At 38.6% G+C, this 27,459-nt stretch overlaps 1 protein-coding gene across 14 annotated transcripts in view; it reads right to left on the reverse strand.

Annotated features, from left to right (window-relative positions):
* TCF4 (transcription factor 4) overlaps positions 1–27,459 on the reverse strand; it is a 385,990-nt gene that overhangs the window by 356,336 nt on the left and 2,195 nt on the right. For 10 of the 14 annotated variants that reach the window (XM_055417421.2, XM_055417404.2, XM_055417409.2 and 7 more), the window contains exons 2-3: positions 26,858–26,949; positions 25,159–25,231 (exon numbers count right to left, since the gene is read on the reverse strand). In XM_055417421.2, coding sequence (XP_055273396.1) covers positions 25,159–25,231; positions 26,858–26,929 — 145 coding nt within the window. In that variant the 5' untranslated portion in view covers positions 26,930–26,949. Of the gene's footprint in view, positions 1–25,158; positions 25,232–26,857; positions 26,950–27,459 lie in introns of those variants that run through there. The other 4 variants (XM_055417410.2, XM_055417411.2, XM_055417419.2 and 1 more) reach the window with 1 other exon arrangement.

The raw sequence follows: 27,459 nt of genomic DNA on the forward strand, positions 1-27,459 counted from the left end.
CTGCTTATTTAACGCTGGCCTGGATGAAGCACAAGCTGGAATCAAGATTGCCAGGAGAAATATCAATAACCTCAGATATGAAGATGACACCACCCTTAAGGCAGAAAGCAAGGAACTGAAGCGTCTCGATGAAGGTTAAAGAGGAGAGTGAAAAAGCTGGTTTAAAACTCAACATTCAGAAAACTTAAGATTATGGCATCCGGTCCCATCACTTCATGGCAAAGAAATGGGGAAAACAGTGGAAACAGTGGCTGACTTTATTTTGGGGGGCTCCAAAATCACTGCAGATGGTAACTGCAGCCACGAAAGAAAAAGACGCTTGCTCCTTAGAAGAAAAGCTATGACCAACAGAGAGTCAATGCCTAGGCAGGTTGATAAGAAGTCCGGGGTCCCTGAGGAAGAGAGAAGCGATCTGGGGCTCTCAAGAAGCAGGAAAGGACAAACGTCTTTTTTTTTCCTCTACATTCCTTAGTCTTAGTCACATAAAAGGCTTTTTTCTTTAAACCCAGAACTGATGATTACACAACAAACAACTCAATTTAAACTCTGTACTGGGGATTATAGGGTTTCCCTGGTGGCTCAGAGGGTAAAGCGTCTACCTACAATGATCCCTGGGTCAGGAAGATCCTCTGGAGAAGGAAATGGCAACCCATTCCAGTACTCTTGCCTGGAAAATTCCATGGATGGAGGAGCCTAGTAAGCTAAAGTCCATGGGGTTGAAAAGAGTCGGACACGACTGAGCAACTTCACTTTCACTTTTTCTTTTCACTGGGGATTATATAACAACAGTGTATCTGCTTGAGGACAGTTTCTCCTTCTTGAAAACATTCTCACTAACCCTTATACCTTAGAAATATTATGGGAATAGATCTGGTAAAATCTTTCTATTGTTAAATTCTAATCCTGTCATCTTAAAATGTAAGTTGTGGGAGTGGGTCTCAGTAAGATCTTTACAACCTTGAGACATTCTTTTGATTTACTGTAATAACTAATTTAAAAAGTACATATAACTCCCTCACTTAGACAAGCGAGGGGGGCACTCTCCATCCCCCTTCTGATGTCTGTGTCAGAAGTTTTCTGTCCCTTTTTCATACTTTAATAAAACTCTGCTACACAAGAGCTCTTGAATGATCAAGCCTGGTCCCTGGTCCCGAAGGTAAATCTTCTTCTTCAGAGATCACGAATCCAACACCACTCACCATAAGCTATCACAACCTACACAGCATATTAAAAAGCAGAGACATTTCTTTGCCAACAAAGATCCATCTTGTCAAAGCTATGGTTTTTCCAGTAGTCATTCATGGATGTGAGAGCTGAGTGCTGAAGAATTGATGCTTTTGAATTGTGGTGTTGGAGAAGACTCTTGAGAGTCCCTTGGACTGCCAGGAGATCAAACCAGTCAGTCCTAAAGTAAATCAGTCCTGAATATTCATTGGAAGGACTGATGCTGAAGCTCCAATAATTTGGCCACCTGATGTGAAGAACTGACTCACTGGAAAAGACCCTGATGCTGGGAAAGATGGAAGGTGGGAGGAGAAGGGGCCAAGAGAGGATGAGATGGTTGGAGGGCATCACAGATTTCATGGACATGAATTTGAGCAAACTCTGTGAAACAGTGAAAGACAGAGGAGCCTAGCAAGCTACAGCCCATGGGGTCACAAAGACTCAGACACAACTTAACAACTGAACAACATCTCTGAATGTCCACGAGTGAAGTCACAGATGTTTCACAATTGCTAACATTTATTGAGCTCTTACTGTGTGTAAGCCCAGGGCTAAAAATGCTGTACTTGGACATGTTCATTCTACCCTCACAACTCTATCAGGCAGGTCCTCTGAGTAGTACCATTCTACAGACAAGGAAACTCTACCTAAAGTGATACAATCTCTTCAGCATTTAGAAGACTGAGATGCGTGGATATCTACCGATAAGAAATCTCGTCTGATTCTGCTTGAAGGAATTATAAAAATGTCAGCACAGTCTCATATACAACCAGGTCCTTCAGTGAATGAAATAAAAAACTTTATTTTACCTTATCAAAAGCATTTGCTGCCACCGTCAACAGGGCAATGAAGCATCTGTCTACTAACGTTATCTGTTGCCTCCCTTGATTTTTCTAGAAGGGAGACACATAGAAATGTTCATAAAGTGCTCTCTAGAGCTTGCCTGGAAAATCCCATGGACAGAGGAGCCTGATGGGCTGCAGTCCATGGGGTCACTAAGAGTCGGACACGACTGAGCGACTTCACTTTCACTTTTCACTTTCATACACTGGAGAAGGAAATGGCAACCCACTCCTGTGTTCTTGCCTGGAGAATCCCAGGGACGGGGGAGCCTGGTGGGCTGCCATCTATGGGGTCGCACAGAGTCGGACATGACTGAAGTGACTTAGCAGCAGCAGCAGCAGAGCCTTACTTCCAAAATTGTATGCAAAATACTGAATCTTCATGCTGCCTGATTGTCCAAGACAAGCACCCTATCTTTTATCAGATTCCCAAAGCACTCTGTAGCTCCAAAAACGTTCAGACTCCCTCAACTTCACACTCCCCGGCCCGGGCCAAATTTGGAGCCTCACACAGCCCGGTGCTCTCATTACTCCATTTCTAGTTTCAGAGAACTACCTGCGGTGTTCCAAGGTCACAAACACACAGACCTTCTGTCTAGAGACTTCCCACTCACCCTTCAAACCCCAACAGACATGGCAGGCTTGATGAAGTCCCTTTGGCATTTGCCTCCACCCCAACAATTCTGACCTCCCAGTGACTCTCAATACATACTCACTTCCAAAGAATTTACCATATAATAGGGTAACATTTAGTGTACATGCTCATCTCCTTCTATATAAGCTCCTTGAGATCAAGAACTATGTTACTTATTACCATTTTTACTATCTTAACAAATCAGCACAGTCCTTCACATATAGTACAGGGTTGATAAATTTGCTATATATAAAGAAAATACTATAAAAATTATCAGTTAATGACTCTGTGTCTAAGAAGGTACTGTATGACACAAAATTCAAAAGAAACGGTCTTTGAGTATATTGACTTTCAAACCTTGTATTTGTTGATCCTGATTCCACAAAGAACCTGACAGACTCCTTACAAAATTCTTTCAAATAATGATTTTTGACAACTTTCTTCTTTTATCTTGTACTCTAATTTTTAAACAGTTTGTTCTGCTTATAAAAAAATACAAGCTCATGATTACATCATGTATATGCAATAAATAAAGTGTATAAAGAAAACAAATATTGCCCATACAAGAAAATACATGACCATCCATGTTTTTTACAAATTTTTTTTTCATTTTTCAAATAGACAAATTCACTCTTTGAGATTTAAAGTGAGTTGTCCAGTTGTCCAAGATCATAGAGCTAATAACGGAGAAGAATGGAAGCAGAAGCCCATCCTTTCTAACATGTAGATCTAAAATATATCTCTCTAGATATCAGGCTTCCCTAGTGGCTCAGAGGGTAAAGAATCCTCCTGCAATGCAAGAGATCTGGGTTCAGTCCTTGGGTTGGGGTGATCCCCTGGAGGAGGGCATGGCAATCCACTCAAGTATTCTTGCTTGGAGAATGCTATGGACAGAGGAGCCTGCTATGGACAGGTGGGCTACAGTCCATGGGGTCACAAAGAGCTGGACGGACCGAGCAACTAAGCACAGAGTTTGCAAGCCATGTCCTCCCCAACCCTACCAATATCCAGTTGCTGCCTATTTTTTAAAATAATTTTTAAATAAAGTTTTATTGGAATGCAGTCTTGTTCTTTGTTTTACTGGTTACCTATAGCTACAACCGCTACAACAGCAGAATTTAGCACTTGCATTTGAGAGTATATTGCACACAAAGTTGACATTTATTAGCTGGTCCCTTACAAAAAAGAAATGGCTAACCTTTGCTCGAGACTATGCCATTCTAGTCTCAGAAACATGCATTTATTCTCCAGGTCTAAAGAATGATTTCTTCTTTTAAGGAAAATTCCTTTTTCAGATGTTACACATGTAAGAGGTAAAATGGTAAATTCCATAAAGTAAGCGTCTGAATACTCATATGAGCTTCCTTTTAAATTTTATCTTTAAAAAAAAATCAAAATACCAAAATGTATATTCGAATCAAAATGTGCTGCCAAAAAATATTTATTAAAGGAGGCACGAGCCACAAATGGCAATGGGAAAGCTATGGAGAGAAAAATCAGTTCACCGGCACTTAATGCAACCCTCCAGAGTCTCCTCTTATGTCTGGCCACGGACACCCTTCCCCTACTTGGCCCAAAGAATCCAACTCACCCAAAAATGCTCCCCAAATTTTAGTTCCACCTTCTTGATCTTTGTCTTAACTAAATACTAACTGAACATTTATCTAGTTAATACTCTTCTTTATAAAGAATTACCTCAAAAAAAAAAAAAAAACACCACCAAAACTTAGCCTTCTCTGAAGAATAATATCCATAAAACCCAGGGTCAGTTGTGCTAGTTACACTTTTTAAAAATAAATAGCCAGTCAACCAGACAGAAAATAGACAGACACAACTACTGAAATTAAAAGTTTCTATGTTTTCTCCTTCTCCAGCTAATAAAAAATATTCATCGATAATTCAATATTCCACTATGTCACTTCTCAGAGAACTCACTTAATTGTTCTTTGTTTAATTTTCATCAGCTGTACACTCAAAGACATCAGAGGGATGCTCTGGGGAATAAAAGAGTTAGTGAATAAAAAACTTGATCCACAATGAAATGCTGAAAATGTCATGCTCCCTCCAGAACCTGATGTACATATTATGTGAGGTGATACATGTGTAAGAACACTGCAACCTCTACTCATTAGAGAAATTTTTTAGAAGTCTGCCAAGAGAAGAAATAAGGCAGAGGTGCAAAATCTCTCCTCTTACAGTTCCAATACCTGGACTAAACCAAGGTTTCCCCCTCTCCCCGCCTCTAAGGCCTTGGGCAACACGCAGGGGACTCTCCGAGTCACAGTTTCTTCCTTGCTGGTTTGCTTTCAGGGCTTTACACCAGACAGTGACAGAAGAGTGCCTCAGTGAGTGTGAATTCTCCCATCCCTAATCTGGGCTGATATTTTATCTACATGCAAAATATACGTGAAAATGCCAAAAAAATGTTAGTCATGAGAAATTTGGGGCTTTAAAGATGGCACTAGTGGTAAAGATGGAGAAGGAAATGGCAACCCACTCCAGTGTTCTTGCCTGGAGAATCCCAGGGACGGGGGACCCTGGTGGGCTTCTGTCTATGGGGTCACACAGAGTCGGACACGACTGAAGTGACGCAGCAGCAGTGGTAAAGAACCTGCCTGACAATGCAGGAGATGTAACAGACTCGGGTTCAGTCCCTGGGTTGAGAAGATGCCCTGCAGAAGGGCATGGAAACCTACTCCAGTATTCCAGCCTGGGAAGTCCCATGACAGAGGCGGCAGGTGGGTTAGGGTCCATAGGGTCGTAAAGAGTTAAACACAACTGAAGCAGCTTAGCACGGACACATCAGAAATTTATGTGACACAAAAAGGTTTAGTGGTTTCTAATGACAAAACTATGACTAAACTTAAAATGAGCATGATCTCATAGAACTATCACTCCTCTTAATCAGTAAACTCAAATTTTAATACATATATATGATTACCGAATCACTTATTAATCAAATCTAGAATTTATTGAATAAAAATAAATTTTAACTTAGATTAGCAGATCAAAGAAAGCCTCTCTGAGAAAATGGTCTTTCAGACAAAGTCTGAATGGAGTTAGTCAGGTAAAGAATGAGAGGAAATGTTCTCCAGAGCATGTGCAAATGCCCTGAATCAAGGAAAAGCTCGTCAAACTCCAAAACCTAAAAGAAATTCAATGTACTTTAAATCCAGAGTGCAATAGGAAACAAGATCCAAACGAGGCTGGATAGACACGTCTAGGATATGTTAAAGAGTACAAAAGTTAGTCTATAACACTGAAAGTGTTTATAACAGGGCAAAATACTGAAGATGGGAGATGAAATATTTTGTTTGGCATTTTTAAAAAACTCACCCTGGCTGCTTCCAAACACAGATTCAAGGAAGAAGCAGAAATACAGTCAGGAGGCTCCTAGAATACACCAGACAAGAAATGACAGTCCTTCACTTCAACTGGTGAAAGCAGAGGTGGTGAGCAGAACCCCATGATGATTAGATGGGGAGAAATAAAGGGGCCAAAGTGTTCAGATCTGTTTAATCAGCTAGGTGCATGGGAGTGCCATTCCTAAGATACAGAAGACAGACAGACATATATTAAGGGCAGAGGAGGAAATCAAATAAAATAAGACAGCTGACTCTACAAACTGACGCTGAAAAACACAAAAGATACTACAGAAATATATATGAGAGCTGATATCTTAGAAACAAAGATGATTCAGGAAGAAAATACTCATGAGAATGAAAGTAAATGTACACCAACTGCCTACTGTATATTGGATATGGGTCAAGGCCATGGCAAGTATTATCTTATTGAATTCTCCCAACTATCCTGTTTTTACCCACTTTACAATATGAAAACAAGGTGGAAACACTGCTAGTAACTAGATGATAACCAACCCAACAGGATTCCAGATTCAGGCACTGTGCCATACCGCCTCTCAGCAGAAAAGGAAAAGAAGGTCCAGGTAAGATCCTCAAGGGACTCAATTTACAGTTCAGGCAGAAGAGCAGTCAGCAAAAGAGAGGCAGAAAACCAAACAAACAAACACGAGCAGAAAGTGATATAGAGACACTGAATTTCCAACAAAAATAAATAAATATTCTAATAAGTTTAATGAAATCACATTACTAAATTGCTACATACCAAAATGAGAAAGGAATGCTGTGGAAAAAGACAGCTGTCTAGAAAGGAATGGAAATTGAATAGATAGCAGAGGTCCCATGAATCCCAATGGAATTCAGAAGGTATTAGAATAAAATCATCCAAGTAATGAAAAAAAAAAAAAACATCAACCTGAAATTTTGCGCCCTGCAAAACGATCTTTCAAGAACAAGAATAAGGACACTTTGGATAAACAAAAATACAAGACCTGGACTCTAACATTCCTATACCAAAAAACTTCTAAAGGACATATTTCACCAAATAAAATGACCCCACAAAGGCCAAAGAAGCCAAAAAGTATTGAGCAAAGAAATTACTAAACGAGTAAATATAAACACTGTCTATAACGCTTAGATAAGAATAATATCTAATTTGCAGGAAATATTTTAAAGTTCCAAACAAAAGTACTCTAAGTAGGTAAGAGAGTGATATAAAGAACAGGATTCTGTGGTGCTAAAGCTGTTGGTGGCTCAGAGGTTAAAGCGTCTGCCTCCAATGCGGGAGACCCGGGTTCAATCCCTGGGTCGGGAAGATCCCCTGGAGAAGGAAATGGTAACCCACTCCAGTATTCTTGCCTGGAGAATCCCACGGACGGAGAAGCCTGGTAGGCTACAGTCCATGGGGTCGCAAAGAGTCGGACACGACTGAACGACTGAACGGAATGGAAAGCTGTTTCAAAGGAGAGTTAAGATTATAAACTTTAGACTTTGTCAGATAACTATGCATGGTAAAATATAAAGGAATAACTAAAAAAAAAACAAATTTCAAACAATGAGAAGGCAAAATGAAGTAAAAAAAAATGAAATACTAACTAGTTATACTTTAAAAGGAATAGAGAAAAAAAGAAATGTACAAGAAACAATACAAATCAAAATTTAAAATTTAGATGACATTAATCACAGAGCTACTACATCACACAATTCCAACAGGCATATTTACAGCACAGTCTTTGTAAGAGGCATAAACCAAAATATACAAAAAAGTAATGGACTCAGGTCATTTGATATCTAATTAGACTAAAATTAAAATTCATCTGTAGCAGGAATACTTAAAACATACCATCTAGGATGGGTTGAAAATAAAAGGTTAAAAACAGATACACTAGATGAATATTAGTGAAAAAGAAAGTGAGATAATACACTAATAACAGACCAAATAGATGATAAGACAAAATGGTAGAAAGAGGATGACCACATAGAAAGTGGATAGTGTTTCATTAACCATGAAGACCTAGTCATTCTAAACTTGAATGCACACAATTTTAATGCACACAAAGCCAAAACAGAAGCACAGGGAGAATCTGCAAAGTCACCATCATAGAGGATTATTTCAATCCACTTCTCTTAATAACAAAATGTAGGCAGACAAAAAAAAAAACAACTCTTGTAAAGGTATAGACAATTTTAAGGCACAATTAACAAGCTTAAATTTCTGGACACATAAATCCTTCAACTCAATAATAAAAGAATACACAATCTTCCCAAGCACACAGTGGAACACTTATGAAAACTGATTAATTAAAATTGACAATAAAGCAAGTCTCACAAGAACCAAAGAACTGTTGTCGCATAGAACAGTTCTCTGACAACAATTAAATTACATTCAAAGTCAGTAATAAAAAGATAAATAACACATTCATTTGTAAAATTTTCAAGGCATCAATAAACAGTTTAAGAATCAAAGAAGAAAATGATTTCAAATACTTACAAATATCATATAATGGAACATGTTACATACTAAAACCTATGGAATATATGTTCACAGCAGCACTTAAAGGGCATTTTTATAGCCTTAAGTTCTTAGATTAAAAAAAATAATAACGAGCTAAGTGGTGAACTTATTAAGAAGTTAAAAAAAAAATCAGAATAAACCCAAAACAAAAAGCTGGCAATAATAAAGATTAAAAAGTAATTAAGTAGGAAAACACACACACACAAATAATCCATAAAGCCAAAAGAAGATTCTTTTTGTAAAGACTAACACATAAGAAAAATGTCTAGTGAGCTTGATCAAGGAAAACATACAAAAAAATTAGGAGTGAAAAATGAAACTTAGTTACAGAATCAGTAGAGATGAGAAAGCTAATTAGAGGATACCATAAACAACTTTATGGCAATCTATTCAAAATTTATATGAAATGTAAAATATTAAATCCATCATGTATATAATTTTATTCATATATATAATTTTAAAACTACTGAAAAAGAAAGTAAAATTCTCATTCTCAATATTTAAATATTTGAAAATTCTATCAGTGCTTTAAAATCTTCTCACATGAGGCTCAGATTGTTACACAGGCAAGTTTTACCTAATTTCAAGGAACAGATTAGTTGAGACTTATACACACTCTACAAGTGATGACAGAGTGAAAATACTGTTGTATTCATTTTACAGGTCAGTATAACCTTGGAGCTAAAACGAGATAAGGCTAGTAAGAGAATAAATATTATGTATCATTCTTAGTTATAAGCATAGATGCAAGATACTAAAGAAAATAGAAAACTGAATGCAGGATATTACTTTTAAAAGAGTAATAAAAACACATCAATCACATTACCAAATCCCCAAAATCCAAAGGGCATTTACCATATGGAAAAACATAAATATCACTCATAATATTAACAGATTGAAGGAAATTTTTTAAATCCTAATTTAAATATATGTAGAAAAAAATTTATAAAAACACCACCACCCACAAACTGTAAGCAAGATATACACAGAATGACACTCCTTAATGAAATATATACCATCATCACTGTCAACAGTGAAAATCAGGGAAAAGACGAGGATACCTAATATTGCTATTCAAGAATGAACTTGAGGTCCTAGGTAGCACAGTAAGACAAGAAAAGAAAAAGAAAACAAACTAAAACAGATACACCTGTTTCAAAGGGGTATGAAAAGAAAAACGACTTTCATTATCCACATACAATATGAATACACAAAAAAGTGTAATGAAAGCACAAAGATAATTTTAGAATCAGTAAGAGAATTTAGCAATATGACTGACTATGAAATCAATACCCAAAGATGAATTACACTTTTATGTGTGTGTGTGTGTGTGTGTGTGTGTATTAAATATATGGAACAATTTGACTATTTAATTTAAAAGAAAATACCATTATCAATAGCAGTAAAAATAAGGTACTGAAGAATGTCATCAAATGATACACACGACCTCATGAAAAAAATTATAAATCTTTGAGATATCAAAGAAGACCTAAAGAATTGAAGAGATACATGAGTGCAGATAATCATCCTTAAAAATACATCAATTTTTCCGCACTGATCATTAGATCTCATGCAATATCAACAAAATCCCTAAGAGGCTTATGAAAGACCTTTGCAAACTTAACTTTAAAATTTCTATGGAAGAAGACAGGCCTCCAAATAGCTAAAAGTAAAATGTCCATATAGGATGCGAAGAAAAGACCTCACTACCATATACCACAACGTGGAATGAAACTTACTACAAAATGGCACTGAGGCCTGGGTAGACAAATTGACCAAAAGATCAGAAAAAAAAGACTCAGAATGAAAAAGTGAAGTCGCTCAGTCGTGTCCGACTCTTTGCGACCCCATGGACTGCAGCCCACCAGGCTTCTCCATCCATGGGACTTTCCAGGCAAGAGTACTGGAGTGGATTGCCATTTCCTTACAATCACAGAAACTTACAGTATTACAGAAATAGCACTGGGGAAGGCTACAGAAAGGATAGACTTTTCAATAAATGATTCTAGAACAAATGTATATCAAGATACTTAAGAAAAAGCAGAATTAAAAGCCCTACTTGCCACTCTATAAAAGCTATCCCAACTGTATTAGAAACTTAAATGCAGATGTCAAAACTATGAAATCCCTTCTTGAAGAAACATATAAAAGAATACCTTTATGACTCTGAGGTAGAGATGGACCTTCTAACCATGACAAAACATGAAAAGGTAAAGGGAAAAAATGACTACATTAAATTTAAGGCCTTATGTTCATCAAAAAATACCACAGGGAGTGTAAAAAGACAGGTCATAAAATAAGGGAAAGTATTTGCAGCATCCATGACTGAGAAAGAATTATTTATTACCCACATATATATCAAGAACACCCACGAATCAACAAGAAAGAAAAAAAAACCAGAGTCAACAGAAAACTGAGGAGGGGAGATTCTACAGAACAAACATGAATGATACATAAATACATATAAAGATGTTTAACCTCATTAAGTATCAAAGAAATGCAAGTTATGACCATAGTGAGATACATTTTCTATTTTATAACCCCTAGATTGATATACGGAGAAGGCAATGGCAAGCCAGTCCAGTACTCTTGCCTAGAAAATCCCATGGATGGAGGAGCCTGGTAGGCTGCAGTCCGTGGGGTTGCTAAGGGTCGGACACGACTGAGTGACTTCACTTTCACTTTTCACTTTCACACATTGGAGAAGGAAATAGCAACCCACTCCAGTGTTCTTGCCTGAAGAATCCCAGGGATGGGGGAGCCTGGTGGGCTTCCGTCTATGGGGTCACACAGAGTCGGACACGACTGAAGTGACTTAGCAGCAGCAGCAGCAGATTGATATAAGGGGCTTCCCTTGTGGCTCAAAATGCGAAGAATCTACCTGCCATGCAGGAGCTCTGGGTTCAATCCCTGGGTTGGGAAGATCCCCTGGAGAAAGAAAAAGCAACCCGCTCTGGTATTCTTGCCTGGGAAATCCCATGGACACAGGAGCCTGGTGGGCTACAGTCCATGCGGTCACAAAGAGTTGGATACGACTAAGTGACTAACACACACACACACACACACACACACACACACATACACACACACACACACATACACACACACACACAGATTGATACAAATTAAGAAATCTGGAAACACCAAAAATGGACAACAATATGTACCCATAGTGACCTTTTCTGCTGCGGGTGGGAGTGTAAATTGGTATCAGCTCTAGAAAACAAGTTGGCGCTATCTTAACATTTGCATGACTCTATAACCTAGGAGTTTTACTCACAGATATCCAAGACAGCAAAAGAGATGACCAAGCGTGCATCAAGAGGTGTTTAGGAAAATATGTAGTCTCAAAAAAATAGGAACCAATCCAAAGGTTCATGAACCGAACAATACATAAAAAAACTGAGGCACGTTCGCCAGCAGTGGAAATGAACTAATGCCACACCCAGCAACACGGATAGACTGGAAACAAATAACAGCAAGTGAAAAAGGTGAGCAGCCCAAGACAGCATAGGACTGACACCACATTTCTCAGGCTCCATCGAGAAGAACCAAACATCACACTGTTTAGGGATATACAGACATGTCATTCAACTACTCTAAAAACAGACAGAATATTTACGTCTGCCAAGAAAGATGGGGGAAGGTGGATAAGGAAGAAACGCACTAGGTTCTGATGATGCTCCAGTTCTGACAGTGAGTGGGAAGTCCCCAGGTCTCCCTCACACCGTCACTGAGCTTCATAATTCACACACACTACATGTATTATCTTGCAGGTGTCAAACATCACAAGATAAAATATGTTTGGAATACCTGGCTGGGGCAAGGCTCACGAAAAGTATATGCACGGGAAGGCTACGGAAGCCGCCGGTGTAGATAACCGTCAACAAAACTCCTGCTGTGAAAGAGGGCCAAGTCAGTGCAGAGGGCAAGAGGGAGAGCTTGTGTTTGGTTTATTACGCTTTTGTTGTCTTTCTAATTATGAGGTATTTGGAGCACAGAGGGGTCAACCGTAACAGTCTACAATTTTTCTATTCAAAAAAAAATAATAATACAGTGCTGCCAATAACTGGAAGCACCCTGTGTGCCCTCCCCACTCCAAAAGGAAGGTAACTGTATTTCGTTTGATTTTTCTTCTAAACTGAGTTACGGAGATATGCCTAGATGCTGATGGGCATTCTCCAGGAGGCAGGAACAACATGTGAATGTTGTCCACTTCCATCGGCAACACCCACTAACTCACCAGCTCCAGGCACGTGTGTTAAGGAGCTTCCCGCTCAGAGCAGAGGGTCCTGGACCTCACCCCCTTCACTTCAGCAGCCTTCTGAAGTGGCACACGCAGAGCCCGGGGGTCCTGGGGCCAAGAATCACTCACTGATGTGGCTACCAGGGTCCAGCCCATATTCACCCATTCCCCCGTGCTCTAACCAGCTGGGCCCGAAGCAAAGATGGAAAGAGAGACGGAAGGGAAATAAATAACTATTTTTTTCCAACACTTTGAACAGTGAGTATACCGCAAGAAGGCTGACGGCTTTCCCAACGGACTAACAAACTTGGTGGGCTGAGAGGAGACTTCCAAGTGTGAAGCATCACATTTGAGAGAAAATGAAGGGAGCTGCGCAGAGAAGGAGTGAGATGGTCAGAGGGAAAGGAGAAGGGGAAGATTCACCAGGAGGTCTCAGAGCGGAAAGCTTCATTCTGTGGCTAATCCAAAGCTACCAGATGGTTTTCCCCAAGGCCGCCTCAGACAAAATGCAAGCAGGTAAACAGCATTTTCATCTCAGATGGAATATGGTCCAAATCTGACCACCCTCCTAGAGTACACCAAAGATGCTCAGCAACGTCATGGCGCTGTGCTGATACCTGACTCCCAAGTGTGCGATGGACTCAATTCCACAAGTTGAAATGAACCATCAAACCAATCAAGCCTAAAAGAAACCAGTCCTGAATATTCGTTGGATGGACTGATGCTGAAGCTGAAGTCCCAATACTTCAGTCACCTGATGCGAAGAGCCGACTCATTACAAAAGCCCCTGATGCTGGGAAAGACTGAAGGCAGGAGAAGCGGGTGAGGATGACATGGTTGGATGTCATCACCGACTCAATGGACATGAGTTTGAGCAAGCTCCGCGAGATGGTGAAGGACAGGGTAGCCTGGCGAGCTCCAGCCCATGGGGTCGCAGGAAGTCGGACACAACTGAGCGACTGAACGATCAGAACCTAAGCTGGCAGAAGCCTAACTAGTGCGTAATTACTGAAAACCATTAAATAAGAAGAGTCCCTTTGGTCTCTTTCTCCCACTCCCACTTCTGCACCCTCTTACAACAGAACTGCAAAATCCATCTTCCACTTTTCTCAGAAAATAAAAAGCACTTCTGTGGTGTTTGCGTGCAAAAAAGGCAGTCAACAGCACGTGGTAGCTGAATGAGGTGTGTAGTCAGTTTTCAAGAGTTCAGGTTATAAAAAGTTTCTCACGCACGCGCACACACACACATACACACACGCAAATGCTACTGTGAATGCTCCCCAGTGGACTACAGTTACACATTCCAAGAAGGTCTACAGCCCATCTTCACCACCCACACTGGAGGCCTTACAACCTCATCTCTCACCTGGGTTTCTGCAAAAATCTCACCACACGCAGTTCGGGCCACCACACTGATTGCCCCTGCGGTGCGTCTTCCAGGCTGCAGCCAGAGGTCTCCCAGGCACAAAGCTGATGGGAGGAAATTGCAAAGTCTCCCGATCTTGCTGCCTGGCATGATCTGGCCCCTACCTTCCACCTCCCGAGCCTCAGCTCTAACCCAGCTCTAACCCCTCCCCAAACGCCAGACCCTGCTGGTCCCCAGTCCACTTCTCCCATGCACCCCACCCCTCCTCAGACCCCAGTCCAGGTGTGCCAGCTTCAGGAAGCTTCTCCTGACTGCTAGGTCAGACACCCTATCGCAGACTGCTCTGATGCCTCATGCCTCTCCTTGCCTTGCTTGGTTATTCAGTGAATGTCTGTTTCCCACATTCAGCCAACGCAGAACTACACCCGTCTTGTTCATTACTTTATTTCTAGTACCCAGTATAGTACCTGCTACATGGTGGATGCTTGAATTTTTTTAACTTCAAAAGTAAATCAATAACTTCTTGCATATAAATTCTAAAACAAATATCAAAAACATTCAAGTGTGGGAATAAAAGTGTATCTAGTGCCCTTGAATTAAATGAGTACAATTTACAAATCTGATATCTCATTTCCACTCCAAAAAACAAAAACCCAACAAAAATATATGGGGCATAATTATCATTGCCTTCTAACAAGTCTTTGGTACCAAATTTGAGAAGACATTCATAATACTCTTCAAAATCCAAATTCCATAATCATTCAAATCCATCCCCTACCTTTATACTCATGTAATCCACATGAAGTAGGATTTCAATCCTTCAGCTAGTCTATACTTCGTTTATTTGAAAGTATCCTTGGAAGAAGTCTACTTCCACACTTTGACATCACTTATTTGAAAAGCACTTTCTTACTGAGTCAATACAGAACTTACACCCAAAGACAGCAAGCAGTGCCATGCTCCAACCGCAACACTGGCAGTGAAATATTTTCTTCTTTACATCACCACAGTACCTCACACTAGTTTGAATCTTAGCTCTCAAAAAAATTCACTGAATAAATGAACAAGCAAGTAAATGAAAGCTAACCATTCTTAATAATTCTCCTATTTCAGCGAAACATATTCACACTGCAAAAAAAAACCCAAACTATACATAGTCATTCCTTTCATTTTTCTGAAGCTTTCGACATTCTTTAAACAAACCTTCAACAATAACGGATTTTAAGTAAAATTATTTAAAGTACTAATGGACTACTTCTCACCTGATCCAATTCTACCAAAATTACTAGGGATATTAAAGTGGCAGACTGCAAAATGTACACCCATGTGAAAGAGAAACAGTTCCACATGCGCTGAAAGGCAGATGAAAGAATAATAAGAGGCTAACAAGATCAAGGAGAAATGAAATATCAAAAGAAAATTAGAAGCTAAATGAAGAATCACAGCACCCACAGAAGAACAGAAAGGCATTCCATGGTTTGGGACACCAGTTAGTAGACAATGAAGTTCTAGAAGGTACACAGCAAGGAACAATTATTTGAACAAGGATTGAAATTACATTGTTCAGTCTTCCCTTCCAAATTGCAAAACTAGGTTATGTATGAAATTGTAGATTCAGTCTTGAAACATGATTACCCACCTGATGACCAAAAGCTTTTTTCTCTCTGAGTTTTAAGGCATAGGGTTGCAAAATATTCCCGACATGAATCCCTTATGTTCAAAAGTGAAGACTAAGTTTGAGAAAGACACAGGCTTGGAACTGACTTCAATGAGTAAATTAGGTCTAGAACATTCTCTTTGCCATAAAAATCTTGTTTATATTCTATAGCAAATACAGTCATTCATTAATAAATTCTTCCTATGCCAATTTCAACTAGAACTTGAGTTCTTGGCTTGAACTGGAAACTGGAATCGTGTGTTACACTGAAACACTTGGAGGTCACAGAGAGAAAGACATTTTAATCTGAACTACCCAACACTCAAGGAGAGGGTTGTGTTTACATGTTTTTCCTATGTGTGACGTAATTTTGACACATTTTATTCAGAGGTGTATGTGGCCACTCCATAATGCTTTTACAAACATTACATAGGTTTTGGCTATGATCACAATATCTTTGAGACTGTGTTTTAAATGCATTTCCAAATGTATTATATGGCTATAATAACCAGCACATTTCCCTGCTAGCTTCTGAACCAAGGGCCACAGCACCAGTAATGGCCAGTGATGATAATAAAATTACAATGCTGATGTTCTACAATTGAGAAATATTTTTAACTACAGTATAAAACCCCTCTTGAAGTGTACTGGAGAGTTTCACTTTATTTTTTCAGCTTGAAGATGCAGGCTTTGAGGGTCTATCACTTTGCCAATATGAAATAGCTATTTAACAGCAAACATGCCAAAAGAAGCTAGATTGCCAGAATTCAGTTAAAGAAATCACTTTCTCCAAATTAGCTTAAAATTTCCACTGCTGAATGATATAACAAGAAGAGTTTGAAACTGGGAATATCAAGATCTTGATTTCCATGCTGCCACTGCCATTGAAAATATGGGGAAGGAACTGGATTATCTGGAAAGGAAATCTCAAAATCAGAAAAGGAAAAATAAAGGGTGCATTCAAGACAGGAATGTCTGTCTGGAGGTGGTGCAGATGCCTAGACCACACTGAGCCCACTGTTGAGCTGAAGAATCTGCTCTCTTCCATCCAGCCTTCCCAGTGGACTTGCTCTGTGCCTGGCTCACAGTGATCTTGACGTAAAATCCTCCCCAACATCCCCATGTCAAAAAATCTCCTCTTCTTTCAAGAATCATACTCTATTTGTCCATGAAACCTTCATTATTAATTTTCCCCAGCAAGAAGTCAGTCTTCTCTTTATCTAAACTCCCACCATGTTAATGACACTTGCCTTCCGGACACTGAGTACTAATTAAACACGTACTTTTCTGTTCTTTCCTGTCAAAAATATAACCCTCTCAGGGTAGGACCTTGCTCCCACAAAGCCGTCTAGGTCCTGTAATTGCTAACACAGGGTATGTGTGCATAGCATGTACTAAAAAGATACATTAGACGAACCATCAGTAAGAATGAGGATGGGCAGATAAAAACTAACTGGCTAGAGGGACACAACCAACATCTTACACTATATTAAAATGTGAGGGGCTAAACTGATGCTTTGCTATGAATCTCCAGATAATGACACACACAAAAAAAAAACCCAGAACTTTTGAAACCGTTCATTACCCATTTTTATCCATCTTAAGTAGAAATAAAAGTAATCTGACAAGATATGCAAATGTGTATCTTTTCCACAACTTGCTCATCAGTATTTTACACAAGATGAAAAATAGAGGGTCCAGAGCTATCATTTCAATATCTTCCATCACAGAAGCTGGGTCTTTCCCTAGTTTAACAGTCCTCGAAATGCCTTGTAGTTAAGTCTTGGCTTGGGCGATTTGAGATTCGAAACCTTCCATTTGGATGCCTTGCAACTCAGCTAAGCACCCCAAAAGGGAATGTTTAAACTAATGGAAGATTAAAGCAAGGAAGAACATTCTAAAAGGTATTCTGTAATGGGGCTTTGTCACCACCTTCTCTGTTTTATTGGGAAAACAGTCTTCTCCCAGGGGCCTGAAAGTTTATATGCCAACCATCAGTCTCATTTAACTATTCGAACTTAGAAATGTCAGAGAAGAAAAAAAGTAATGGAAACGCTGACATGCTATGAAGTCGAGAAGAGGCACAGGCAGGTGCTCCTGCAACCCAGGGTCATCATTCAATCAAGCTGTATTGTGACGTCATCTGTTACAGAAAAAAGCCAAATGGTTTATGAACAGTGCCAGAACCCCCAAGATTAAATTACAGCCCTGATATTTAATCAGGGGTCTTACTTTGTTATTTTTAATAACACAATACATTTTAACAGTTATTCGTCAACTGCCTTAGCCAAATTAGAGCACAGGTGATGACAAGTGACCTGGATTACAAGGGCCATCTCTCACGATCTGAACTTTCATTATTTTTCAGAAATGGAAGATCATACAAGTTTCCCTCCTCTTAAGAAACATACAGTGGGTACCAACGGATTGAGTCCAAATTTTAATTAAAAACAGCATGGGGTCCCTGACCAGTGGGTCAGGACATCTGTATTTGTGTCCTATTACAGCCCATAACCAACTGTATGATTTGAGCAAAAGATATTTAACCTTCCCAAACCTTGGCTCTTTATTCAAAAAAAATCATAGACCATCTCTAAACTCTCCTGATAAGTCTAAATTTCTATAAATCTTTTACTTAAAAAAAATATATTGTGTAGTTTCTCTGGGATTCCTTGAGGATCAAAGTGCAAAATTTGTATAGCTGAAAAGATGATGAACTTTTAATTTAATCAAAAATCATTACCATCGAAGAGTCATTTGTCAGCTAAAAATTTAGGGGCAATATCAGTGTCAGCAAACGAAACAGGTTCTTTAAAAAGTCATGTACAAATAGTGCTGAACGTGTGAAGGGTTGTTTGCAAAACAAATCAATACAGGCACATCCAACAATGGATTGCAGTTAATAAACCACATATAGTAATTACCACCAATGGCAGTTTAGAAAGTCATTCATTAAATGTTAATTGTCACACAGAAGTACAAAAGCAGCCATTTGAACAATCAAGTGGCTGCACCTTTAAATAAAATACTTTCTTACAGCCCTGAAATTCATCCATATAAACTGATTCTAAACACACCTGGGTATTTGATATGCTGATTAACTGGGCCTTTATTTATTGCTGAAATGAAAGTAAATATGACAAGCTTATCAATACTTTTGCTATTCCTTTGAGCCTAATATAAAATATATCTATATAACGTATAAAAAGTGTTAACCAATCTTCTCTAAAGATTAAATTTTGCTATTTCTCTTACATCTCTCATAAGCATTAAGAGACATATGGTTCAAAAGGACCCACCTAAATTCATGTGCCTACTTTACTGCTGAGTCTAAGTGGGCTCACAAATTTAGAAAATGGATAACCCACGTGTAAGCTAATACACGTGGTGGTCAATTTTGAAAACTTTATTCAAAGTAATAAGAAACCGGTAACAAAAAAAAAAAACCCCTATCATATGCTTTACTTTATTTTCTGTAATACTCAGCGCCATCCAACTGACTTGGAAGAACACCTGGTCATAAAAAATTAGGTCATAAAAGACAAAAAAATAAGAAAAGGGGATTTTTTTTTCCCCTGTTCCTACCTAGCTTCATTTGGATGCTCTGTCTGTGCAAAATCTGACCTATCCAACATACAGATATAGGTTCTCAAAGTTTGGCCAAGAACATTTTGGTTCCAGACTTGTAAACTAAAGAACATTTCAAAACACACCATGTTCCTTATTAGACAACTTCAGATCTGTTGTCTTGGCTTATGGGAACAGACCTAAATGGCATCATAATACTAAAAGTTGGAAATCACAGGCCTGGGGCCACCAGGACTCAACTCTCTGCCTTGGACGAGGTTGCAAACTTCCAATATAAAATGCAGTTTACCATTAGGAGTAAATGTTTGATCTATAAAGCTTCCAAAATTACTTTGTTTATCATAGCAGATGAAAGCAAAAAGGAATAATTTTAAGCTCAAAACAAAACTGTTTATATGACAGTCTTGACTGCTCCATGATTCTAAGCATTTAAGACAGATTCGAGCAATTAACAGCATAAACTTTCATTACACAGTTCTATTATATATGTTTATGTGACTTAGCTGTTCATCTGTTATTTAAGTGATTTCCTCATTACAATAGTAGGGTAAAGATAATTTGCTGATGCTGTCAAAAATGTTATACATTTCAGGCTCAACAGATCTCCGATCACTACACTTGTTTAATGCATTTTATTTACTTAAGTCAGTGTCAAATAGAGTACTGCTTCTTCCTTCTGAATTTAGAAAATGTAACATTTTAAGCACATGTCTGATAATAGATATATCAAAACTTAACTTCAAAGCTGCTTATTTTAGGGATGCAGATAGAATCCAAGATTTTTGTTCTGGAATATTAGGTTTCAAAGATAAAACAAGAAACTGTTAAGACTTTTTTTACAGTTAAAGATAGGAAACCATTTTTTTAGATATTAACAGAGCAAGCTTGGTTACCTCAACCTGGGGTTTGACTAGGTTCATAAATGTTGAAAACAAAATATTTTTACTGGTACCCAAGCAGATTGCTAATTTACAGTAGAACCAAGTCACAACCTTGAAAATAACCACTATATTTTCCTGGTTAAAAATATAATAATAATAATATGAGAGAGATACTAAGTCACGTTGAAATCCAACATAAACTACAAAGCTAGCCTATTTGGATAATAAAGCAGAAAAAAATAATGGACATGGCTTATACCATTAGCATAAACATGTTTTTTTTAAGTGTTTATCTATTCTAATGATCAGTAATAGTATTGTACACCAAGCCTCGTGTGTGTGTGTGTGTGTGTGTGTGTGTGTGTGTGTTTGAAAAGACACTGAGCTAGGCAGACAGACCTAGGTTTAGAACCTAACTCATTCCTGGCTGCCTTGAAAAAAAGTAGTTTATCATCTCTGAATCTCGGTTTCCTCGTTTATGAATTGAGCATGGTAATCCTGGCATCTCATTGGGTTCTTGTGAGAATAAAAAAAATACAAGAGTATAAAGTGCATAGCACACCACTTGGCACAGTAAGAAGCACTTTAATTCCATCAGTATCATGCCCATCCACACCCGATTATTCAATCTAACATCCTGCAAATAATCACAGGCCAGATCAGGCAAAACAGAATGATCAACAATCCAAAATTCAGCTCCAAACCTTAAAAAACAGTCAAAGGGCACATATACATTTAGAAGCATTTGCAGGCACAAAGATCAGTACACAAATCCTGAGACCCTGTTATGCAACACAAATAACAAAAAACACAGTACTGAAACCAATGTTACTCCAATAAAAGGATTTGCAGGGCCACAGAGAATCAGCAAATCAAAACTTGTTTTTTAGAACAGCAAATAAACACACACTTGAGGACCTCTTAACATGGGCCTCAGTTTTCTTTGGCTGTACAATGAAGGCACTGAGCTGTGTATTTCTAAGGGTCTCCCACCCCCAAAACTCTATGATTCTAATGAAGTGGGGTTAACACCACATTCCTTATTTTTTAACCTGTTAATGTATTCTTCATTTTACAAAAAGCCACACGACCATTATGGACCACACTGTAATAGTAAGACTGTTTAAAAACAGACACACACACACAGTTAAATAACTCTACTCCACAAATACCTTTGGGGGAGACCAATTTTTTTTCACACCGTAACCATGAACTCAAACTGTACGGATGGATATTAATTTAGGATGCTGGCCATTTGACTCTTCTCTACAATACGAAACAACCCACTGGATCGATATTTTTTTCCTTACTGAATTTTCTAAACTGATGTGTCATCTGGGTGTCACGTGGATATTGGTGAACAAACTTGTGTGAATGTCAAGAGACATTTTTTCGCTTCCAGAAATGACCATGACAAGGATGTGGTGTTTTATTGCTGCTGTTAATTGTTAAAACACCCGTTCATTTGGCACCTTCAACAAATGCTGAACACCCAAGTAAAACTGAACAGTTACAGGGGAAAAGGGTCAACTTTTACACTGAGGGAAAGATGTGGAATCCGTCACAGACTAAGTGTAAATACTTGTAACAGATGTGACCAGGGCTATTGTTGAGTATGGATAATTTTAGAGCCCCAACTCTAAAACCACTTTTTAAAAGATGCCAAAGCTAGTGCATTTATCTTTTGCTCATTAAAGAATCAAAGGTGACCAAAGGAAACTGCATTTTTGTTATATTAGAAAATTAAATCCCTGTTCATCAGTAAATTATAGACTCGAAATGCATTTTTTTTCCCTTTGGGTAACTTGGCCATCCTACTTTTTAATGAGAATAATTTTCCAGTCATCCAGGCATGTGGATGCTGTTAGCTTGTTTTAAGATCAATGATATAGTGGATCTGAAATCCCTTTATAGAAGTCACCATATAGATTTCAACTATTTCTTACAAATAATTCCAGAGCCCACCAATTCTCCCTGTTAAGGTCATCCACACTCTGAACTATCATGGCTGAATTGTTTTAGTGCTCTCTGCTGAACACCTGCAAACATCAAACAAAAACGGCTGGTCCTTTCCTGGGTTGACAAAAGCCTTTCATGTGAAAAATGCTCCCTGGGAATGTCAGGCTGTAGCTCAGGTTACATTCCATTCTCCCTAGCAGCCTCACCATTTCTTAAGGTGGTAGGGAAAACCATGTTTGTGAAATGAAAGATTAAAGGCAACATGGCCACACTTTTGATTTTCATTCTCCCACTGCAAATCACGATGGAGCGTCCTATATATGAATGGAACTCACAGCTACAGAGAACTTGAAGCCTGAAACATCACCATGCCTCACTTTGAAAACAACAGAGCGGTTTATCCCAACATGAACAGTTCACTTATACTTTGAATCTTTTTTCCCCTGGACCCAAGTTTCAAAGCTACCCATGAAAATGATATCTGAGCATCCTTGCTCGGGACAATGGATATTAACTGGATGTACATTTAGAAAATTATTTCTCAGTCCAAAATTTTCTAGTTCATCCTTTCAGTAAAGGGGCAAAATGCAGTTTTCCTCATTTTTTTTTATTTGTTGTGCTTTAAAAGGGGACTTAGCTTTGTTACTGAGTAGAAACAAAGCCATTTACTATGTCTTGGACAGATGAGAAAAATCAACACTCCAATCTATACTCTGTATATTACAGTCCCCATCATACTGCATTGGATGAATACCCTTCATTTGCAATCCAGACGCCAGAACAAAATAGCCACTACACTTTTTACCTTTATAAGGAAGCATCTGGGCCTGAAAACTACACCTTTGGCTGGTACAAAGTCACTTAAAGTTCAACACCTTAAAAATAATCACAGCATATTCACTGGAAATATCACAACCTATCTCACTAAGGATGAAGTCTCTGACTTATACAGATTTACTGTCTGTATAAGACAGGTTTATGTATACAGATATACTCTTAGGAACTGTGTAAGTTTCAATATATGACCACTTACCAAAATTCACCAATACATATTCATACTCATCCAGCCTATACTCTGTAAACACTTAAACATCATAGCAAAGACTTCATTTAAATGTGAACACAGAAAAGGGAGCAAGATGCACAGTCGTCTTTTTAAATGTAACACAATTTCATGCTTCTAAATCAATCTTACTTTATTAAACCATACCGAAACTGATATAGTTAATTATTCCAAATGTGTCAGCTTTTACAAAAAGTACAAAAGAATATTTTTGCACTGACTCTGAAAGCAGTCTATCTCTGAGCCTTTCTGACATAATCTACTTTCAGATTTCAACTGAATACACATTTTCTTAAGGAAAATCTTGAAGAAAACTACTGTCAGAGATAAAGTTAGTTTTGATACTAACATGAAAAATTAATCTGCCTACAACAGACACTTGCACTCATCTTTCCTTCAAAACTGTGTAGAGAACCCAATATAGAAATGTGGAAGATACAATATGAAAACAAACAAACAAAAAATATAAGTCCCAAATTAAAAATATAACAGATTCCAGGACAGTCAAAACACAAACATATGGTCAAGAGTCCTTTTAATCAAAGTGGACTCCCCCCCAAAAAAGATAAAATGTAAGTATAGGAGGCATCTCATATTTCATAAATTGAGTTTTAAAGATAATTCCCTTAGACTTATGGGGCCAGAAAAAGGAGAAGTAACTTATTTGGAAATGAGTAACTTTTAAAAGCCATTTGTTTTAGAAAAAAACATACCAATTATACAAATCACAAAGATGAATAGGTTTCTTTCATTGCTACAGCACCAAATGAATATTAAGAGATGTGAAATTATCTTCAATAGCTAACAGACAATTCCACTGGTATCTCATAGCTAAACGATGTCAATATTTACCAGTCTGACTTAAGAACAGAACTCTGTCTAATGTCCTGTTAGGTACCACTGCCAGAACTCCTAAGATACTATAGCTGTTTAACAGGCATAAATGGGTTTAAGCCTTGAACCTAAAAGGACAGCAAGCAACAATGTATGCCTCCTTCTGATATGAAATTCACTGGACAAAAAAATAACTTTTCAAATGAATAGCATATTTTCACTTTTAGTAAGAGACCTTCAGAGAGTCCCCTATTAAAACTCCTCCTTAGATACCAGATAATCATTGCACACACAGATTCCTTTGTGAATACCGCTAACGTCTTTTGAAAGCATCAGCCAAAGGTCTTTCATTTATAAAATGTAAAAGTCCTTCCAAATTTGTAACTTTAAACACAGCAAAAATTCACTGCACAAGTAAATACTTAGGGGGAGAAAAACAGCTAAAGCACCAAAAAGGATATTTTAAATACAGACGAATTCATATTCAGCTCTTAGATTAGAAAGAGTCTCTCTATTTACAGCTATGGTTTACTACGCAGCATTCATCTACAAAATTAAGTGCTCATTTTTTAAAAAGGGTTAATTATACATAGTTCCCAGAAAACTTGATTATTTACAAGGAATCTGCCCTTTTCATGAAAGTTAGAATTTTTCCCTCTATTTTCAATAAGGAAACATTTATTTATCCCCCCATGTTAACACTGCCTTATCTTCACATGTTTGATTACAACTGTATTAGAAAATTGCTTCTAAATTAAGTGACAGAACTCTGAGACAGTTTTCTTGATTCAAAAAAAAAAAACTTTTAATTTTGCAAAAGATAACGTTTTTGCCTAAGTTATACTACTAATGGATAATGAAATAACCATATCATTACAGGCTAAAATTTCAATGACTTTTGCAGAACACTTTAACAGAGCCAAAAATATACCATGAGTGAACAAACAGCTAAGAACATTTAACTACACACTAAGAAAAGAATTTACATACTTGAGCCAGTAAAATGTCCACTCGCCAGAGAAGTTGGTCCATTTTTCCCACTGCTCACAGGAGGTGAAAACATCTAAAAGAAACAAAGAAATATTACTGTTGAAAAGAAGACATCCGTGCCTTCAGAGCTCATCTGAGACCTTTCATACTCTCAGTATATAAGGTACAGTTTATGCTAAGTGTTCATTTTAGTAAAATACATCACCATCCAACTTAAAACTAAAACAGGTACAATATTACCGATCACTCTTACCCCCCCCACCCACCCCTTCACCACTCTGTTCTTTCTTTTTCCTCAGGTTCATTAAATCGCCAGAACCAGGCAGCACTACATTTTAAACCACAACACAGTCCCCATCATGTTAACAAGATTCAGTTTGGAGGGCAGCGAGCTCTCTAGAAGACACGAGCTTTACAAAGGAGAAGAAAAAAGTTGTTTATTTTATATTGAAAACCTTGGCCATAAACGTGGCAATGTCCATTTCGATCCCGTATAGGATTTGCCTGTCATATGTGAACCCAAGTACAAATAAAAGTGCCACCTGCACTAGACTCTCATTCCGTCTCTAACAGGAGAGCGTCTGAAGCAAGACCCCCCCCCCCTTCTGCCTCTCGCACTCACTCACTCTCTCTCGCTCCCTCTCTCTCCAGCATTTATTTCGACCCTAATTGGTTTCCCTCTTCTTCGACGTTATCTAGTGGATAACGCGCACCTTCCCTGAGTCAGAGCCTGCGGAAAGCAGAGGAACGAATGGAGAAAGTGCAGCAAGCAGAAAGGGGGCTAAAAGCTGCCTAGGGCTACGTTTCCTGGCAAAACTTCCGAAAGCCATTTCTCCAAAAGGTCTAGAAGAGCAGCAGCAGCAGCAACAGCAGCAGCAGTAGCAGCAACAAGAAAAGAGAGCCCCCCACGTAGAAGGCGGTTTGGATTGTGTGTGTTTTGTGGATTCTTTTCATTTTGCTTTGCAAATGCATCTGACACCAAACTCATCTGGCATTAAAAATGAATTAATTCCCCTGACATGCTTGGGACTTGGTTTGGGGAAGGGAGGCAAAGTGATGGAGAAGGACCAAGTTCAGCCGTAAAACTCCACAAGTGTGTAAGTTCTGCTTTGTGCTGATCTCTCCGACTACGAAATTTACAAAGTCTAAAGGGTTTTTAAAGAACGTGTGCTCAGCATATACACACGCGTTTTCAGAATCCCAGGAAAAGATTTAAGTGGGCGGAAGGCAGGTCCTACTGACTCCAAACCATCATCAGTTTAAAACTTTGAGCCAACTGAGGTCTCCTATTTTCTCTTTTCCATTTTCAGAAAAATAAATAAATAAATTGAGAAGCACGCAAAGTACCAGTACTTTTAGCGTTCTGATAAGGCCAAGTTAAGGGGTGGTTTACAGTTTCAGGGGTGTCTGTTTTTCCCGTCCACTGGGTTAGACTCCATTATTTGGGGGTTTGGTGGGTAGTGAATTCAAAGCAAGTAATCAGACTGAAAAAAAAAAAAAAGCCTGAATCCTCCATCACACCCAAAAACTGTAGTTAAAAACTTATCAAAAAGACCTTCGTGTTTACCAATGATTCAGCCAATTAAAAATTATTCCTGTCCTTCGGATTCTACTGGTTTCTAGCTCAAAGTGCTTGGGTGTTTTGGTTTGGTTTTGTTTTGTTTTACAGCTGTTGTTAGTTTCCACCGTTCTTTCTTACCGCACTGAAATCCAGTAAATCACTCAGCTCTTTGTCCGTGCCTAAGGCAGCCATTCGCTGTTGGTGATGCATTTTAGCAAAATCACACAAACCTAGAAACATGGAAATAACCGCAATCAGAAAATCCAGTCCCAATCCTTGGAGAAAACACAATCGGATTTTTGGAGACTGGGGGTGGGGGGGTTGGGGGTGGGGACGTGGGGGCGGGTGGGATTAAGGTGGAAAGGAGGGAGGGATAGGAGAGTTGCTGATTTGTTTTTTTTTTAAGATGGAATAGGCAGCAATAGCAAAAAAAAAAAAAAGCGATATTGATACTGTATTTCCAAAGAGACGATCAAACCTGGTAACATCCACTATAAAACCAAATCCAGGAAGGGGAGAAAAAAAAAATTTGCCGCTCCTCAGCGCATCATTTTATGCAACAGGAGGTAGAGCGAGAAATGAATGGATCACAGAGAAAAGAGAAACTACTCCGAACGATCCGGTCTCAACTTTCCCCCCCACCCTCCCCGCCACCCCCTCACACACTCACACACACACACGCGAGCACACACGCGCGCGAGCACACACACCACTCCCCTCTGCGTTTCAAAGTAGCTATA

This window comes from Moschus berezovskii, chromosome 28 (assembly GCF_049115385.1).
Source record: "Moschus berezovskii isolate FMDL1 chromosome 28, NW_MosBer_1.0, whole genome shotgun sequence".
Classification (NCBI taxonomy): domain Eukaryota; kingdom Metazoa; phylum Chordata; class Mammalia; order Artiodactyla; family Moschidae; genus Moschus; species Moschus berezovskii.